This window comes from Cottoperca gobio, chromosome 6, assembly GCF_900634415.1.
Source record: "Cottoperca gobio chromosome 6, fCotGob3.1, whole genome shotgun sequence".
Lineage (NCBI taxonomy): Eukaryota > Metazoa > Chordata > Actinopteri > Perciformes > Bovichtidae > Cottoperca > Cottoperca gobio.
Window position 1 is genome coordinate 10,865,214 of NC_041360.1, and position 19,554 is coordinate 10,884,767.

Consider the following 19,554-nt stretch of genomic DNA (forward strand, 5'->3'; position numbering starts at 1 on the left):
ACTAAGCTGCTTAAGCATCATGTGGGACCCTATAAAAGGATGCCTCTCCTAGTCTGAGAGAGATAGACCACAATGAGTACAATAATGGCGGTAAAGGGAAGGAGGACAGTAATGTGTGGAGGAGATGTGTTGGGTACCAGTACTAGCTCCAGCCAGTTGGGGGCTCCCTTTCACCTGCACTTTTGCCTCATGCCCCATCCACTCTATTTTCTCTCCCCTTGTTTTCATTCACACTCTCCTCGAGACTACCGTCATATCTCTGCAAGAAAGATTCTTTATATTTGCCTTGTAACTTTGTTTGTATTTGATGTCTCTCAACTACCCTCCCTGTTTGTTTTCTCTCTCTCTCCCCCTCTCTCTCTCTCTCTCTCTCTCTCTCTCTCCCTCCCTCTCTCTCTCTCTCTCCCTCCTTTTATATTGCTTTCAATCTCACCCCCATTCTGTCTTACTCTCTTTATGACGGTCTCTTTTGCAGGCACTGCAATCCTGTCCAGCCGCTGTGATTTTACTGCAGAGACACACATAAAAGATGAATACCCAACAAAACAAGGCAGTGGGAGAGAAAAGGGATAATATACTAGAGATGTGGAAATAAGCAGAAAGAGTGTGATAAAAAAAACTAAAAAAAGACAGAAAATAGGGGATTCTTTTTTTTCTTTCTGGAAAAAAAGGATAAACAATACGCTGATAAAATACACAACACACATGTGCTTCAGAAACCAACTGATCCGTAGAGTCACGGGGATGTTGACACTCATGAGAAGACAGCGCTATTGTTGCTAGGAGAGGAGCGAGGTGGGAGGAGGGGAAGAGGGGGCAGAAGAGGAGAATGAAGATGAAGAGTGAAAGGAAGGGTTGATGGAAAGACGGTTGGACGGAGAGAGAAAGGGAAATGGAGGTGAGGAGGAATGTGGAACATGGATGGTGCCCCTGTCGATTAGACGACAGCGGCGTAGTGGAAACGTCGCCACCACCACCACCTTCCCCCCGTCTGTAATGTCAGTGATTTCACATACCATCACCCCACTGCAGAGCCCCGCTCCACTCTATTACACACACACACACACACACACACACACACACACACACACACACACACACACACACACACACACACACACACACACACACACACACGACAGCCTTAGCCAATGAAGGAGGAAAATGGGAGAGAAGAATGACACAGAAGAAGAGAGCAGGGAAACAAAACTGAGCAGCAGTAAGATGGGAATGAGAATAATGAATGAATGTAGAAAACGACGAGAGAAGAAAGAAGCTAATGAGAGTAATGAGAAATGAAAGTAAAGAAAGATACATACAATAGACTAGATAGAGGTAGTGGTACACCTATGAGTTACTGTATTGATACTTCTCCCCATCATAGTAAGCACCATGACAACCATACTAGATGCCCAGTTGACAAGTTGATGAACGGCCGAGCATTAAAAACCTCACTTTTTAACAGTCTGCTCAATAAATTATATGGCACCCAATTTCCTTTTTCAGAATCTTTCAAATAAAGTGTTACCTGATTAGAGTGAAAAATGTAGAATTCATTATTAATGTTACTATTTCACTCCAATCCTGTGAGCCATAGTCGACAGCTATTAAACCAGCCAGATAAACCAGCGACGCTGAACACCACTTTAAGATGCTTTCATTCAAACTCTTCGTTTTCCTATTTTCCATAAAGAGTAACATTTCCTGTTTACTTTTATTTCCATAACTGGCCATGTATCCATAAAAGGAACTACTCAGCACACGTTCAATGATTTGAACACAACTTGTAGTGTCAGTAAGACGCTTTTTTTTTTTTTTTTTTTTAAGAAAAAGTGTGATAATTGTATCCTTTCCATTTCAATTATTGCAAGTCTGACTCTTTTGTGAACATAATTGCTTTATGGTTCTTTGCTGCCATTGTCCTTGAATAAAAAATCATAAGCAAGTCACCTTAACTCGATAACCCAAAGAGAGGGATGCATTGTGCTGCTGTGGAGTTCCAAAGGTGCACTGTGTACCAAGCACATTGTGCTTGGTAGGGTTTGACAAAAGTCTTACATGAAAGCATTTCAACAGAAAGGAAGTACTTCTCAAGGTTTGACGTTTGGTTCAGCATCTGTTTAGCAGCAACTTCATTTTTTATTTTATTAACAGCTGACTGTATCTTACCTGGTACGGAAAAAGGAGGATTTTGAGATGAGGTGTTGTGGTTCCATCCAGCCAGGGAAAGAGAGAAAAGAGAAAGAAAGAGAATTAAAGTTAGTGACAAGATACTATAAGATTAACAGAACAAAATACTTTCAAGCCACATATTCCTTATCCTAAAATGTATCACCAAGCAGGTCCCATCAAACCACAAATGACAACAAAGTGATTAAGAAGGCATACATGCCCGCTTGTAACAAGTGAGTAGACAGGGTTTAGAGTGGATTCACACTGTATTACATCGCTGCCAATCACTGGACTTTGCTCCCAGCAGTTGGAGCCCTTGTCCCCTCTCAGTGCGTTTCCTCTTTCTCCGATCCCGGCTCCGACAGTCCCTCATCTCCTACAAAGCATCCTCCTTCTTCTACACACACACACACACACACACCAACTGACTTCCAAAATAAAAACCCGGCTGTTTACCAAGCCAGAGAATTCCGAATGGAATCACATTTTGCCTTTCAAAGGGTGTTTGAAGTTCCCGCACAGATGTTGCTGTCTTCTTCTTCTTCTTTTTTTTATAGCATGTAAGAGATTTTCCACTTGCTCTTTCCCACCTCGCTCAGCACAGTGTGACACTTTTTCACTTTCCCTCAACCTTCCCCCCCCCCCCCCATCCCTCCATCTCTGTCCCCATGATCACAGGGAGAAAGTTTTATCCGACGGAGAAGAATCTTTTGAAAAGTTGTTGGGGTAGTCTCAGTCGAGGGAAGAGGAAAGGGAATTAGATGTTGTACCTGGAAGGCAGATGTTTAGCTAGCATGCAAACATCTGTGTGAGCGCGGGCAAACAGACGACCAGCATAGATTTACACCCGCCATAGAATCAAACCAAGTCCCTCACAGTATTATGACGTCAGGTGAAAAATAGATGCATCTCCTTCCCAGACAAGTAGGACTTTGCACAAAACAAAGTCACGCCTCTCTGACGATTCTTCCTTTCACTTCAATTTCTACTTAGAATCTGAGATGGATCCTGGTTCCTCGCTTTATGCATCCTGAGGAGTGTTGTAGTTCATTACATCTTTAGTTATATTGTTGTAGTTTTGGCCATCATTTCCAGAGGTTGTGATAACAATGTAATCATCGTTGTACTCGCTATGATCTGGGAACACGGCAACCTCGCGACAATGAAGTCCAAAGAGGCAACAAGAGTGTGTCTGTTACAGTAACTATCTGAAACTGACAATCCCACATTAAATCCCACTTCACACAGGGATTGACCAGCTATGGGAAAGGTAAAAAGAAGCCAAGATTTGAACTTCTCTCTTTCTGGAAGGCAATAGTTTTACTGTTCACTGTCATTTACTCTTCCAAATAAGTTGGGGCAACAAAAATGAGACAGAAGTTTCAAGTAAGTACGATAAACTTCATCTATATATCACTTTTCCAAACTAGGGTTACAAAGTGCATCACAGTAACAAAAAGATTGTTTTAGAAACAACCAGCGTTTTCTGAACTGACCATCAGGAGGAGACTGTTCCATACCAGGAGCCAGGATAGCAACAACTCAGTCACTATTAGTCTTGAGCTTTGAACAGGGAACAACAAGGACCGCTTGTTTTGAAGACCTAAGAAGCCTAATGGACCTTTTATGTATGGGATGAGCAAGTCACTGATATCTGAAGAAGTAGTGTGTAACACCTCAACAGTAATGTAATGAGAAGAGAAACTCATCCGAAATTTGACAGGAAACCAGCACCAAGGTCAAATGGAAACTCTTTGGAGTCACATTCACTAACTACACTAATTGTAATGGGGCTACAGCTTCAGTTACAACATAGCATTATCCTTTATGGTGGAGGCCAGCCATGTCAACCTTAATTAACAATCTTAAATAATATATATTTCCCTCTCCTGTAAAACCTATTTCACGTGTGGAGGCTTTAAGAGCCAGACTGCCGGGCAGCGAGAGCGATTGTGTCAGAAGGTTTACGACCTAAACAACTATCGGCCTCTCGAGCTGTCTTGCTCTGGACTGTAGTACAACGCCAGTCTGCTCATAGGTTAACAGTGCAGTGTCAAACCGTTAAATTCAATTGTTTTTTTTACGACCTTTCCTATCTGTCCCCAAGGGCAGGTTGGAGAGGGGCTGTGAGAGGTATCTGAAGAAACAGAAGGGAGATGAGTGAGAGATGCAGCATGTAGAGAAGGAAAGTGAAGGAGAGAAAAGTGAAGGGAAGATGATTAGCAAAAAGGAGGAGCGGTTGAACAAGAGGAGAAAAAGAGAAGCAGAAAACAAAAAAGCATTTTCCAGCTGAGAGAAAAGAGAATCCTTCACCCTCCCACCGAAGAGAACGATGTGTGTTATGATTTTGACAGAGTAAAATGAGGCCAGCTTTGATTATGCCTCTCTCCTCTATTAAAATGGAGCTCTGGCTCACACACATATAATATTCTGTGGAGCAATGCAGGAACTTGGGCCGCTGTACAGCGTGGAGAAGAACAAAGGCTGTGGTTGAAAGCTTCCTATAGGAGCTAATTGCAATATTAGTGGTTCTGGCCATGGGGAAGAACAGGAGAACAACACCACTACTAATTAAAAGAAGAGAGGCATTCTCTGATTGAACAGCGGGAGAGAGAAAGAAGACGAAAGAGATAGAGTAGAAGTGAAGAAAAACAAAAGAGTCAGATACAGAGGGTGGAAGGAATGGACTGAAAAGACACACAGAGGGACACAGTGGAGCAGTGGGTGGAATAATAACTGTGTCTATGTGAGCGTGTGAGCTTGCAGTCAGTGAGTGTGCATATATGCAGGCTGTGTGCGTGTGCGTTTGTTCGTGTTAGAGTATAATCTAAATGAGTGTTGTATCTTCAGAGATTAATCCAACCCTGGTTTCAGACGTCACACTCTAATCCATCTGGGTGAAACAAGCAGCCAGCGCTCTGCAACTGGTTCCTAACTGCAACCAATCACTAACTTTGGATCTGAAGATAGATTATACACAGTGAGATCAGATGTGGTAATATTATGTGACGTAAACCATCAGTAGCAGTGATGAACGGTGACGTTAAACATGTTAAAGTTGCAGGTGTTCAATCTATATTAGATTTTTTTATTTTATACACAATAATTAAATTCATTAAATTAAGTCATGAGGACATTTTTTAATGATAATCATTTAAGTTTAATCAACGACCTAAAGCATGTTAAACCCCATTCAAACTACTTTTATTTCTCAAGGGGACGTGGGGTTATAGGTCAATGGTCAATGATTTTAATCCCGGGTCATTTTTCACCCCCACCTCAGTCACTACAGCCACATTACTGTCTTTCCTGTCCGTCTAGTATGTCCTCCTGTAATTTAAATCCTGTCTGTAGCGCCATCGTTGTATTCTAAATTTGATCCACTGAGTTTTATTTCCGCAGGAACGGCTGCTTTTTTTCTGTGAAAATGGAGGAAGTAAAAATGTTTCTGCTTATCTTGAAAGCTGTAATAATAATATGTTTTAATAGTTTCAAAGCCCTTATACGACTACAGAGAGCTGAATTTGTTCAGTTTTTGTCTGATTATTTACACAGCAGATCTTTTATCTCTTCCCTTTGTAATTATTTCATTTACTTGTGATTTATGCCAAGTTCAGTGGTTCGGCGTGCGACAGTGAAAGTCTCATGTCAGCTTTGGTTACCCGTCTTCAATATAACAACAGCAGCAAACTCACCATAACAGAAATGAATGAAACCACAAGAGTAGAAAACAGCTCTAATTGTCCGTTTCCTCTCTCCTTCTCTCTCCAGTGAAATCACCTCTGGCCATCGATGAGACTGATGAAGCTTCTTCACTCACAGAAACTGTAACTGTTGCGTGCTTGGATTCTAAAAAAAAAACCTTGCTGCCTCTTTCTTTCATTTCCTCTTCTACCCCGTTACTGTTTCCTGTGTCCGTTTTCCTCTTCCCCCTGTCTTCTCTTCTTGTCCTTCCATCCTCTCTCCTCTAATCACCTTCAATCACCTCGCCCCCTCCCTTGCTCTGACCATCTGATTGCCCTCTTGCCTCTGAGCTATGTTGCGTGCTGTGGTGTGTTGTCATGAAGGGAGGCCAGCGCTGGCACTCGTCCAGTCCATACAATCAGACATGCCTTTCACACTGACCTGACCAGACTCTCTCACATGCATACAACACAGAGGACCACATGGTGTAGGTGCACACACACAGAAACACTCCTTTGTTACATCCTTAATACAGGTGCTTGCTTTTAAAGAAGATCTTGACTGATTCTCCCGTTATTATTTATTATTATTTTTCATTATCAATTAATCTGACGATTTTTTTCTAGATTAATAATAATCGTTTAGTCTATAAAGTTTTAGTCAGAAAATAGTAAAAGATGTCCATCCTAGTTTTCTCAATGTCCAGGTGATGTCTTTACATGTCTTGCTTTGTCAATTCAAAACCCAAAGATATTCAATTTAATATGATATCAAATAGAAAAGTCATAAAGTTAATGTGTGGAGAGGTCTTACCAGATGTGTGCTGGTAGATGTAGACCAATGATAATACCAGTATGTTTGTGTGTTTGCATGTGTATGCGTGTTTCCAGCTCTAGTGCTGTGCCACCTGAGATGAGGCACCTGATCTGAATCACAAGCATCCGATTGGTTGAGAGTGGGGCTCAGGTGCATCATACTGAACTGAGAAAAACACCACAGGGACCCGGGTTTCCCTGCTCCGCCAAACACACACACACGCATGCATGCACACGTACACGCACACACACAAGGGACTTTAAAGGCAGGAGCAGGCGCATACAGGAGCTGTGTGTATAAATCAATGCCGGACAAAAATACACCTGCAGAAACAGCAACACACTCCCACTCGGCTTGAGTCCGCGCTCCATCTGTAGCACCATGTAGTGTGTACAAACACACACAGACGCACTCTCCACAGACTTGTTTCCATCCCCCTCCAACCTTTCCTTCGTTTCAAAAACAGCTCAAGAACGCATTACGTGAGTAACCTTTAAGCAGACCTTTACTGACAATAATTGGATAACTGATTGTTTGTTTAAGTCTTTTATCAATTGACTGGTACCAATTTCTCATGTGTGAGGATTTGTCCCTTTTCTGTTTTATTTGATTGAAAATGTAACACATTTTTGGTTTAGTCAGACAAAGCAAGCACGTTTAAGACATCACCGAGGCATTTTATAAATTAAATGGTTAATCAATTTATCAAAATTCATTCAGAGAATCAATAATGACAACAATCATTATTTGCAGCTCTTATCGGCTCCTTAGCAGACTCAGACCTCAGACTATTTTACGCTCAGGACACCAGGAGAAAGCTGGTTGTGAAAGGACTGAATCATACTGACCTCTTTCTGCTGATCCTATTCACCATTTCAAACTCACTCTCATTCAATAAGCTATTATCAACTGTTACTTGCAGACAAAAGAGTGTAGGTCATATGTGCACAGATATGCACCGCGACCACACACACACAAACACACACAAACACAATGTAAAACCCGTGAAAATCCCTTCTTGCTAATCATATATTTCTATTAACTCATGCACTTCTTCTGCTGTATAGGACAATGCTCCATTCCTTTTTCAATTTTCACCCCTTTCTTCTTCTGATTTGAGCTCATTTCCTCAAGCTCTGACGTACTGACCTTGTCCAGCTTATCTTTTTACGCTCCCTCTCTGTCTCCCTTCATCTCTACCTCACATTCTCCTCAGCCTACTTCTTTCTGCTATCACCGTCTATCTCTCATTAAAAAAATTTCCTTCAAGAAGAGAGAAAGTGTGCACAATCACGTTTCACGGATAACGTGATAGCCACATTTCTAAACACACTAGATTCCCCAAACTCAGGCACCGTATAATGCTTCCTGCTAAGATTCTGAGTAAATGCTTGATGTCCCTAACACTGAATTGATTTGTACAGGCAACATTATCTTCACTGTTTATTCTGTGTATATTTCACGCTCAACGCTTTCTTCTCCAAAATGACTTTCTCTTGTTTTCTGTGAGCCGAGACAAGTTTTTCTCAAACATGATTAGAGGAACTGACATCCAGATAACCTCGCGGAGACAAATCTTTGGAAATAAATCTTGCTTTTGAGACGAGCAGAAAATGTCAGCCTCCATTGAACTTCAACTATAGCTAATGCAACAGGCATTTCAGTGGCTTGATCAGACATGCTCACATCACATTTATTATATATTGACTTATTCAGAACAAAGTTGCCGAAACAGACAATAGAGGTACTTTCACAACATAAAACAAATCGATACATATTCGATTTTTAGTGAAAGTAAGGTAACTCTTTGCAATACATTTTGATTACAGGTACCTTTTATTCTACGAGATGCATTGCACCCAAGATAAGAGATGGATGATATTATTGATGCCACTTTGAGAAAAAAAACTGCATATTTGCTTTGACTCGTTTAGTCAGCTACTTCATCCACTACCACAAACATCTATACTGTAATCACGATTTACATCACAATGGCACAATGCCTGTACTTGAGTCGCAGCCTTCCAGCTCAAAAAAAACGTACAGTGGTTGAGGGTGAATCTGAATGTGTGTGTGTGTGTGTGTGCTTGTGTGTATGCGTTACGGGGTCCATTACAACTCTAAGTGCTGGGCTAATTGACATTAATGAGTTCTTGTACTGGGGGGGGTTGGTGAAGGGGGCTATGGAGCTCATGTTTGGCAGCTTCTCCAAAGACCACTCCACTAAAGGGTGTCATTAACATTACTTTTGACTGTCCCATGGAAAGAGCGGTGTGTGCGTGCGTGCGCGTACAGATACGAGGGTGTGCAGCTGCTGCACCTATTACCATAAACGGTTGAAAAACTTTTTTTGGGCACTTCTCTCTCCACGTCAACTTTCCTGCTCCTTGTGAGAGGCAGCAGAGTGATGAAGAGAACAAGAGAATATGAGGGAGAGGAGCGACAACGTGGGGAACCTGGAGCTCATTGCACTTTTTCATACACACATTTACACACACACACACACACACACACACTGAGTCAACCCTATTTCCAGTTAATCTCTAATTGTGGAAGGCATTCATTTGTTTTACAGAATAAATAGTTTAGGCAAACAAACAAAGAAAAAAGAAATGCAATATCAAGTCTTCTCAATGAATAATAGAAGGGTATCGTATCTTTTCAGTTGCAGGACACAAAGCTGGTGTTGAAGCGAAAGAGAAAGAGGTGAATACTGTATATTTAGGCATTATTTCCAAGTGAATGTTTATATTTAATGTAGTCTATCTCTAGGGGCTTAGTGTATTGCAAAGGGCCACAGAAGCAGTGACTCACACTAATGTAAATTACACCTACCAGCTCCGCGCTGCAGCTCCCTTCCATCCACACGCATACTGGATAACTCGTGCTTTGTCAAGCTGGAAATTTCCTATTATTTCCACACAAACACGCACTATCCATGAAGGCTTTTCCCCCCAGTAAGCATTATATTCATTACGTTTAGTTTGGGAGTTGTTCCCCCTTCTAATCGATTGAATTGTGGATACAACAAACAGTGCTTTCTAATTTGACTTGAGTAAGTGGGTGACAAATAGTCCAGCCAGAAATCAATGAGGGGAATTATGTATACACAGAGGGGGTAGAGGGGCGGGAAGAGAGTCCAATGCAAATGACTGTATACACTGACAAGGCACGAAAGCATACACACTCTAAGCCATGCAAACACAAAAGGAAACCAAATCAGTATCTCAACAAATCCTCTATTTAATCATGTGTACTCTGCGCGAGTACAATCTAATAACACAGAGAATACGATCAAATCCCTATATACATTATTGATGTATAATCTTGTACTTTGCCACCCAGCTTTGCAACCTGCGGTACAACTGCAACTAAAATGAAACATAGACGAGACTATAATTACATTTCTACTAGTGTCATTGATTGAATCACTGTGGCTAATACTGTGTCACTTTTATCTCAGGAGTGTTATTCTAAGGCCGGTGGATAAAAGTTAAGTGTGTCCAGTTGAGTCTTTTGTTGTCAGTGTCTTTTATCTCTCCCCTTTTCTTTCTCTCTGAAATTCTATCAATCACTCATGTAATACTGCAACGATATGTGGCCGTTAGAGCTGCATAAATAGTCTCGAGTAACTCCATATTACCATTTCCAGAATTAATAGTCATGTAAATTAGGTGATATTGAGGTGATTATCACATTTTCAGTGTCGTTGAGGGGACTGATATTGTCTATCTGGGGGTTAATTTATGTGCGTAACAGTAACAGTAGAAAGAAGATACAGTATCGCTCCTTTTACTTCGACATTGTGATAAAAAATGCACTAAAATAAGTTTAAAAAAAAGGTTTGGTTGCAAAAATCCAGTAAGACAAAACTGTTAGATCTGTTTTAATCCCATGTACCCACCAAACTCCACACACACAGAGAAATTCAACCTAAACTGAGATGTCTCGTTGACTCTCCATATCTATGAGGATGGAGTAAGCCAGGGTGTCCATTTGGCACTGAGCAGCTCCCAGTCGGATGGGCTGGTGGTGAAGTTATGGCTGATTTCCAGAGGATAAAGTGGGAATCAGAGGGATTTAGTCCAACACTGCTTTACATGGAGCATAAACAACAGTAGAGAGGGCTACTGATGGGAACAACCAATACTTGCACACAAACCCACACAGATCTAGGAATGTATAAAAACACAGGGTTTTTCTGGCAGAGAGTTGAAAGATGTATGGATATTGGTGAACAAATACACACAAACTGGCAGAGACACGTATATTGCAATATGAATATCTTGTTGTGCGTGTGGTCCACTCCTCACACACCAGTGTGATCTCCACAGGGGGGACTAATCAGCTCATCATTCTTAGATTGCCACCAACAACCCCCCCCCCCCCCCCCCCCTACATACACACAGAGGCAGTCCTGCTCCTCACAACTAGAGATATAGACCTCACTTTGCTGGCATTAACCCTCAGCTTAGAGCATTGCTCTTAGAGTACACGCGTTAACACACACCTCAAAGCAGAGGGAGAAGATGGAAGAAGCTGTGGCTGAGCTGAGAAAATGGTTTCTCTGTACATGGACTTGGCCCCCTTGGTGAAATTCAACTAATCCACCTGCACAATAGCCCGAAAGAAATAAAAAAACATCTTTAATAAAACATTCTAGCAAAGGGGTCTTCAAAGAATATGATACTGGAGCAGAAAATGAAAATCAATAGAAAAAGGAAAATATACATTCAAATAGCAATCATCTCTGTAATCCTCACATTGTTGTTGTTTAATCAATATTTGTGTGCATGTACAGAAAACTAAATTGGCCATTGAGTTTCTAGGGCTGATTGTTTGGCTGAGCTTTCACATCTGAATTGCCTTTGTTTTCCTCTGCTTTTGAGAGCAGATATGAGTAGATGCCAGGTCACATCTACCTTGATTAATCATTTAATGCAACACCTGTTGAGCACGCTGTGACCCGAATCAGACACACCCACCATGTTGCAAAAGGTGCTTTTTTGTCTGGTTTAATACTCAAAGGGGGATCCTCCAACAGCGACTTCTTCAACATCAGTGAGGTGTGTGTGTGTGTGTGTGTGTGTGTGTGTGTGTGTGTGTGTGTGCGTGTGCGTGTGCGTGTGTGTGTCTGTCACAGTTGTGACTACAGAGTGCTCATTAAGCTCTAAAGTTTTTGAAAACTTTGGAGGAGCGCAGCGTGACAAGAGAGGCTGAATGGATGGGTTGTTTCAGCTTTTAAATCACAAAATACACTTTCTTAGAATTTATTTTCTGTGATATTATCTTATGTATAATGACATCTGTGTTTTATTATGCGTTTAGTTTCTGGCTTTTAAGTGTTTTCATTCTCTTTGTGTTTTAAATGCATTTTGTTTTTATTGTTAACCACTTTGTAACTGTGTTTGAATATTATATTTATATATAAATAAAATGTATAATAAATATTATCATTATTATTATTATTATTATTAAGCATCTTTGATACTGAAAACTACTTTTGAAATTCACGTCAAGGATAAAATCATCCATTACAGGAATTCAAACGTTTTACTCTTTCTAAAGCTGTGGAGTGCATCTTCAACCCCCCCACCACCACCACCACCACTAACAAAAGAAGAGAAAAAAGATAGAAAATGCAGTTATTGATTTTTCAATCCACTGTGTCATCAAACAATATAGTAACACTAAGGCTATAGAGTAACTGACAAGAAACAGAGAGCAGAGGGGTAAAATACCTTACGTTTTTCACACAGATTGGATGTTGAGAGTGAGAAAACAGGTGTTTGCCTCCAGTGAAAACAAACAGTAGCCCCTCCAGTAGCCTACAGTATGACCTGATGTATGTGCACCTAACACCATTGATCCTTCAACTTGCCCTGATAACTTTCACATTCGTAATATTGCATTTTTTAATCACGAAAGACTGAAAGAACATGGAGCCATAAGGTAGCAGATGTGATCCATACAGTCCCCGTTGATGTTCAGTAAACAGCGCAACAATCCCCCTCATTAATCACTGTGTGATCATATGCTACAAGACACATTGGCGACAAATTACAGATTCATTATTTTGCTACTTTATGTTCTTGCGCAGCTGGTGACACTAATGATCTTTTCTCTCTATTCAACAACCATCATATAGTGCACCAAGCTTATTGTGTCCGACTCTAAAACGGCTGCGTCTGAGCTTTGCCCTCCCAGGACAGCATAGGAATGTTCCCTGCTTCCAAAGCAGTAATAACAGGCTAGATGGCTGGTTCACAGCTTGCAGAGAGCCACATTTCCAACAGAATTGGTCTAAAGGCATCAATAATGAGCACCATAGCCAGGGGGTGTGGTGAGAGAGGCTGGAAGGGTCAGAATATTATAAAAGGAGTGAGATAGAGTGGAGACATAATGAGAATGAGAGAGCGTGAAAGAGTGTTGTTGGGTTTGTAGCCTCATTCAGTTTGCAAAAATGATGGTATATTTCCCTGTTCAGCTGTTGAACACGCTTTAAAAAAAGGTCCTTAGGGACTCCTGAGCCCAGTCCAGACCTTCACTGAGTCCTCCTGCCCAGACTTAAAACACTCTGGCCAACCGTGACCGGCAGCCAATGGAGGCTGGGGCTCAACTAGTCTGAGTCAAATGGCAAAGGCAACAGGGCAGGGGAACTGAGTCGGGAAACAGAACTGTCACGCTCTTACACACAAATACACGAAGCAGCAGAAGACATGCGTGACTACACATGCACACACACACACACACACACACACACACACACAAATCTGAGGCTGTGCTAAACTAAAGCTAGGTCAAGCAACAGACCAAGAGCTCCGCAGCAAACTCTCAGCTCTATGAATGTATCCACGCTGTCAGAGTAAAAGCCAAGTCAGCCAGTAAGAGGACCAGCTCCCCATGCAGGATGTAGACAGTGGAAGCTGGGGTCAATGAGTCTACCTAACAGGAGGTCGCAGAGGTAAAGCGAGGATCTGCACAGTACTGAAAATGAGAGGAGAGGAGAGTGAAAAAATATTTACATCAAAGACGACTCGAGCAGAGCATGCCAGAGCATCTAAAACAACATATCCTTCAAAGAGAATGGGAAAATGTGAAGACTGGAGGATATTTAGAGGCCAATTCAACTTGGTGTACATATTCTGCATGTGTGGATGTACTTATGCTATGGGCCTAAGTGGTGTAAGAAAGAAGAAAGCAAAGAGCTCAACTAATGGGGTACCAAGAGACTCAAAAAGAGAGAGAAGGAAGGAGAGCTAGAACATGTAGAGGACGGGAGAAAATGTCCTTCCATCAATTATTAAATGATGGAAGGAAATCTTACACAATAACCATTGAAGGGAAGATCCGCTCATTCTAGACCGCAGTGGACATAAGTAATTACTCTAAACTTGTTTTTCTGTTCTAAAGTTGTGTAATGTTGCTGCTATGATAACGTCCAAATGTGTCTTTGTGGCCTAAAAGGGAAAAATAAACGTAAACAGCAGAGCAGCAGAGACAAATGTGACAAATTAAAGGACGCTATTTCAAAAGCGCTGCTGTGACAACAAACACAACACCCAGGACGCCGTCGCCCAACTCTATGTCACACCATGTTTTATTTTGTTGCTTCTCCTGCCTTCCCCTGTCACCAAAGCAACACAAAATGAAAAGGACGCACAGTAACATACAAATAGACCACTGAAATAGTTAATGTGATCCTGCACTCACTCTGTTAACATTCCCAAACTGCTGCAGCATCTCACCCTTGACTGCAGAGACGAAAAAAGGAGAGAGGGGGTGGAAGCAGGATTGGGAACGAGCTGTAGAGCTTGTAAAAAAAAAAAGAATCTGATAAAATCACAGGTACAAATGAGATCTCCACAAGAGAAGAAGCTTTTCAACAACCTTAGAAGCCTGAACCCTATGCTAAATATATAACACCCATTTCTGCACAGGGAGATAAATAACTAACCCATCTAACTCTTCGCTTACTTCACCCCATGGGGTGCAACATGTGCCAGTCAAGTGGAGAAATGGGGTCAAGCCTCTCCTCTCACAATAATGTTTTAGGAGAGCTAGAAGCAGAATCTGTTCAGAGAATCAGAGAATTACGATCCATTTCAACACACAACTAGCAATAAAACTAGAACCCCATGAGCTCGCATGTGTTGGTGGATAAATTATTGCATGTGGGGGTGGGAAGTCTGAATCGAGTCCATCCTTAACCCTCAGGGAGGGTGAAGGGAGAGGATTCTCCTCAGAGTTGGTGAGGTTAAGTAGTAGCAGGAGAATCTGAGGAGGCGTTTCTGTCCGCTGGGGCTTGATGACGATGGAAGCCTGAGACAAATTCAAAGTTTCCACAGGTTGCAAAATAATCTCTGTGGACGCCTACACCTGCACACACATCATGTGTGCAGCAGGTAATTTATCGCACAAGTGACCAAATAACACACACGCTCTCATTTATCACTGCATATGTGTAGGAGAAAGCACAACGCAACAGAGGGTATATCACAACGTCCCCCGTCAGACCCTTTGCAGTGCATGAGGGCTGCTTAATGCAGTCACTAGCAGCCGCTGTTGAAGAGCTCTCCATCTCTCCGCTTCCAACTCTCCATCGCTCCTTTCCTCGAGCCCTCGTTCCCCGCGTCATTATCGCTGCCACCAGATAGCAATGATGCGGGGAAAGTCGTGGAGTGGTCCCCGCGTCCCACACCCACTACCAGAGAGCGCAAGACAGACAGTGAGGGAGGAAGGGAGTTGATGAGGGAAAATCACCATACAGAGAGGAGAGGGACCGGCTGTTAGCGCTGAGTGCTGGGAGTGAGGGAGCAGCACGGACGGGTGAAGAGAAGGAGACAGAGGGGAGAGAAAGAAGAATAAATGGAAAGGAGAGAGAGAACGAGATGGTAGTCGTTATGGGACTGATGTGTAATAAACTGCATGAAGGAGCCTTCAGGGAAGCATTATTTTCTAGCTCAACACACACCGTCTCCAAGAGGAACAGACATACACGAGATTAGACACGAGACACACACACAAACACACATTAGACACACACACACACACACACACGTACACGTGTGACTCATAACCTTATTCATATTTATGAGTATTCAAACACTGGCAGACTGCACTGATAAACACAAGTTTGGTGAAGTGTTTCGTGTCAGTGTGGTTGATGAAAGATGTCAGACTGTTCGGGACACCTGCAGGTGACGTACAGCAATGCATTCTGGGTTTTCTGTGTCATATATGTATATAGTAACGTTAGTCACTGATAGAGCTCCAACGCTTACTAATTGATGAGTCGATCGACAGAATTTTAACTGAACATCTTTGGGTTTTGGACTGACAAAGCAAGAGAAATTCTTCTTGCACTTTGAGATATTGGGTTGGACATTTGTCAATATTTTCTGTCATTTTGTAGACCATATGATTAATTAAGAACATAATCGTCAGATTAATTGATAATGAAATAATCGCAGCCCTAGTCACTAAGGTTATGCAGTGTAGACTGAGCTGATGTAATGACTCAAAGCTTGGCCATCTAATGTCTATTTTTCAAATTTCTAATATTTAGCAGTGGGGCCTCACTGATCTATCCTCATCATTTAAAGTATAAGTAATATATTCCAGGATTAAATGACTTCTTTGGTATTGATTGAAGGTCAATCTTGGAATAAGGGGGAGGGATACTAACTTTCTTATAGTGGAAATAAGTGTACTGTATTAGAAATCTCAGAAACTGAAGGACTTCTATAGTTTATATAACTGTTGCACATTAACTTAAACCACTTTTGAAGCATTTCAACATTTTAGGAAATATGCTTATTCACTTTCTTGCCGAGTGTAAGTCGAGAGTTAAATGAGAAAATTGATACCTCAATTTTTTTGGAAACAATGAAGCTAATTAACACATTTTACCTTGTCCGTTTAATCTGTACATACACAACCCTTCAGGACATAAGCACATTTCCAAAAATGTTGAACCGCTATTCCGTTAATATACACTCAAGTCTACATCCCTATTTCTGTGTGCACAGTTTGTGTGGTCGTTTTTACTGTTCATGCTATACAATGCAACTTATTTATCGTGTACTTTTATTTTGAAATGTCTGCGTTTGAGGTACACTTTCAGCCATTATGTGTACAGGCTGGATTTTTCTCATTCTCTAAAACCCCTTGATGAATGAAACACATTGGTTGAATGAAGAAGAGACACTTCTAGTTGGTCAGTTACTGTTTCCAAATTACTTTTCACATTTGTTTTTTGGTTACTTAAGCGCATAGTTGACTGCTGAGTCAGCATCAGCACACATATTCTACTTTCCTTGTAGCTTTGCAAGCTGCCAATGACTAAACACATATCATCTACTTATTATATGGCAATCACAACAAGCCGTGCCATCTAAGGCATCAGCTATAGTCAGTCATCTGGAAGGACTAGAGAAACACCTGAAACACATATGGTGTACAGCAAAAGGGTTCAGGGTCAGCAGATCAAGCATCAGATGGAAATCCATTAGTCTTCTCTCTTACAAAAAGTAAGTGGAGAGGTGAAAGAGCATGTCCATAACGGCTCTGTGGGGAAGCAGCGTAACACTGGGCTGACAGGGTGCTAGGTCACTCCAACACTCATCCCCATCTGCCTCACCCCGCTACTTGTCCTCTCTCTCACAGTCCGTCTCTCCTTCATTCTTTCTCCACATGGACCATCCATTAAATACCAGCGGGGCTGGTGAGTGGTAGAAAAATAAATGGCTCAAACGTTCCTCTTAAACACCGGTGATTTTCAGATCCACTTTAAGTGCAGGAGATTTGAGAAGATTTCATTGATTATTTGGGCACAGTGGGAATCCACTCATGAATAAAAGCGAGGGAGGCACAGAGGTGGATGGGGGAATGAGTCTCTTGCGGCTTCTGCAGGACGCACAAACTCTTTACAGCTCAACATAAGAAAAATAGGGATGAGGGAGAAGTTGGAGGCAAAGGCAGATACTGTTTCGGAAGAAAATCATAAAAGACGAGGTTCAATTTTTGGAACGGAGAAAGCTCCTTGCTTCTGTCACTACCCCTTCTCTTCTCCCACTTTCCCCACTCTTCTCCTCCTCCCAGCCTATTTTTCGGAGATTACAGCACAATGCATCTGCCAGTGGAGACAGCAGCAACACGTTGCTATGACCCAAATACAGCAGTGTGGTGTGATGATTGGCTAAGAGAAGGAGCAGGGGTAGGGGGTGTAGTGCAGCATATCCACAGCCGCACATCAGCAGAAGCACCTTTCAAATTCAAACATTTATATAAGATGGAAATGGACCCGTTTCTACTTTCATCCAATTGTCTCTCCCCCTTTCTTCCCCCATCTCTCATCTGTTACTCTATCATTCCACTTTGTTCTTCCTCCCATCCTTCCCTCTCTACTTTCTCCCTCTCTCCTCCTCCTACGTCTCTGTGTTGGGTTTCCTCAGAAAAATGGGGGCATAAGAGTGAGAGCGATAGAAAGAGAGAGAGAGAGAAATGAAAATATGAAAGAAGGACGAAGGGAGAGAAGAGCAAAGCATAGTCATCCATTCTTAATCAAAGCAGGGGCGTAAGATTCTGTGGTAGTATATGAAAATCCAGCAAAAGCCAACACATTTTCAACAACAAATTCCTCCGCAACTTGGAATTCTAGCTGTCTCTCATCATGCACAGTATGCCCGCTTCCATCATCACCTCATTACACAGTGAGCTGACTCTCCATCTCTTCTTTGCTGCGCTGGTATTTAAGCTGAGGATGAGCTGAGTCCTCTGGGGGATAGATGTCCATAAATGTCAAACTTTTCAAAGAAGTAACTTCCTCTTCACCGACTGTATCTCTGTATGGATACAGAGTGTCTATACATAGTGTACTCATGTGTGTTTTTGAGAATGTATTCCCATGACATTTGGACTGTAGTCAGACTAAGTCCATTCCAACTTTTTATTTTTACATATGTTTTCTACTTGTTATCTGTGGATGTTAGAGCCACTTACATTACTGCATGCTGGGAACAATGTAACTGAAGGCAGCAGGGTTGTTCTGCTTCACCAGGGTCAATACTTCTCTTTGATTTTTTTGCTCCCAGAAGTTGATACTTGAAGTCCGTATGGGTAAGTTCCAAAACCGCTGCATTCTATATTTCATGTAACGCAACTCATCTTTCACGAGACTTTCCTTGCCTGTTAAATGCCAATGTCTCTGAAACTCCTTGCCATAGTCTGTAATGCATGTTTTCTAATATAAACATGCATGAAATGTTTTCATGGCCGAGCAGTACTCAGGAGGAGCAAACTGAATGTTGGGTGTAAAATTGGTGGAATAGCCCGTACGTGGGTTTGTTTGGAGTACATTGAAGAAGAGTTAGGATGAGCAGTGATATAGCTACAAAAGTCAGGACCAAAAAAGACGACCAAACGTCAAAAAAGCTAAATAATATCTGGTGGTGCAAGAAGGTGCAAAAAAGAGAAAAAGACAACAGCTGATGACACATAAAATGCATGTTCACTAAGCTCTATTAATCATCTACCACCTTTTGTGTTCCAAGAGCCCATTAAACTAATGCAACCTAAAGGGATTGTGTGATATAAAAGCGAACAATTCATTTACGTCTCATTCCTTTGTATTCAGTCAAGGCTATCCTTTTGTGTTGCTCAGGAACCACTCTCCTTAGATTTCCTACCAGGTCACCCCTTTGCCTATCAAAACTCTGCTGAACACATATCATCATGTAGATGTAAGCTGCTTCCATGACAGCCAACCTGCTGCTGTCTTCTGGGATACGGCGACAGGCCGAGCTTCTCCCCATGTAGCCGCACAGGGTGGGAGGAGAAAACAACTCCAGTAGAGAGGCAGACAAGTGGCACTGTGTGCAC

At 41.8% G+C, this 19,554-nt stretch overlaps 1 protein-coding gene across 10 annotated transcripts in view; it reads right to left on the bottom strand.

Moving 5' to 3' along the window:
• brsk2a (BR serine/threonine kinase 2a) overlaps positions 1–19,554 on the bottom strand; it is a 158,376-nt gene that overhangs the window by 83,311 nt on the left and 55,511 nt on the right. For 3 of the 10 annotated variants that reach the window (XM_029434266.1, XM_029434264.1, XM_029434265.1), the window contains exon 2: positions 2,059–2,169. The exons of 6 other annotated variants lie outside the window; for them this stretch is intronic. In XM_029434266.1, the coding sequence (XP_029290126.1) occupies positions 2,059–2,169 (111 nt within the window). Of the gene's footprint in view, positions 1–2,058; positions 2,170–2,435; positions 2,555–19,554 lie in introns of those variants that run through there. One more of the 10 variants, XM_029434271.1, reaches the window with a different exon arrangement.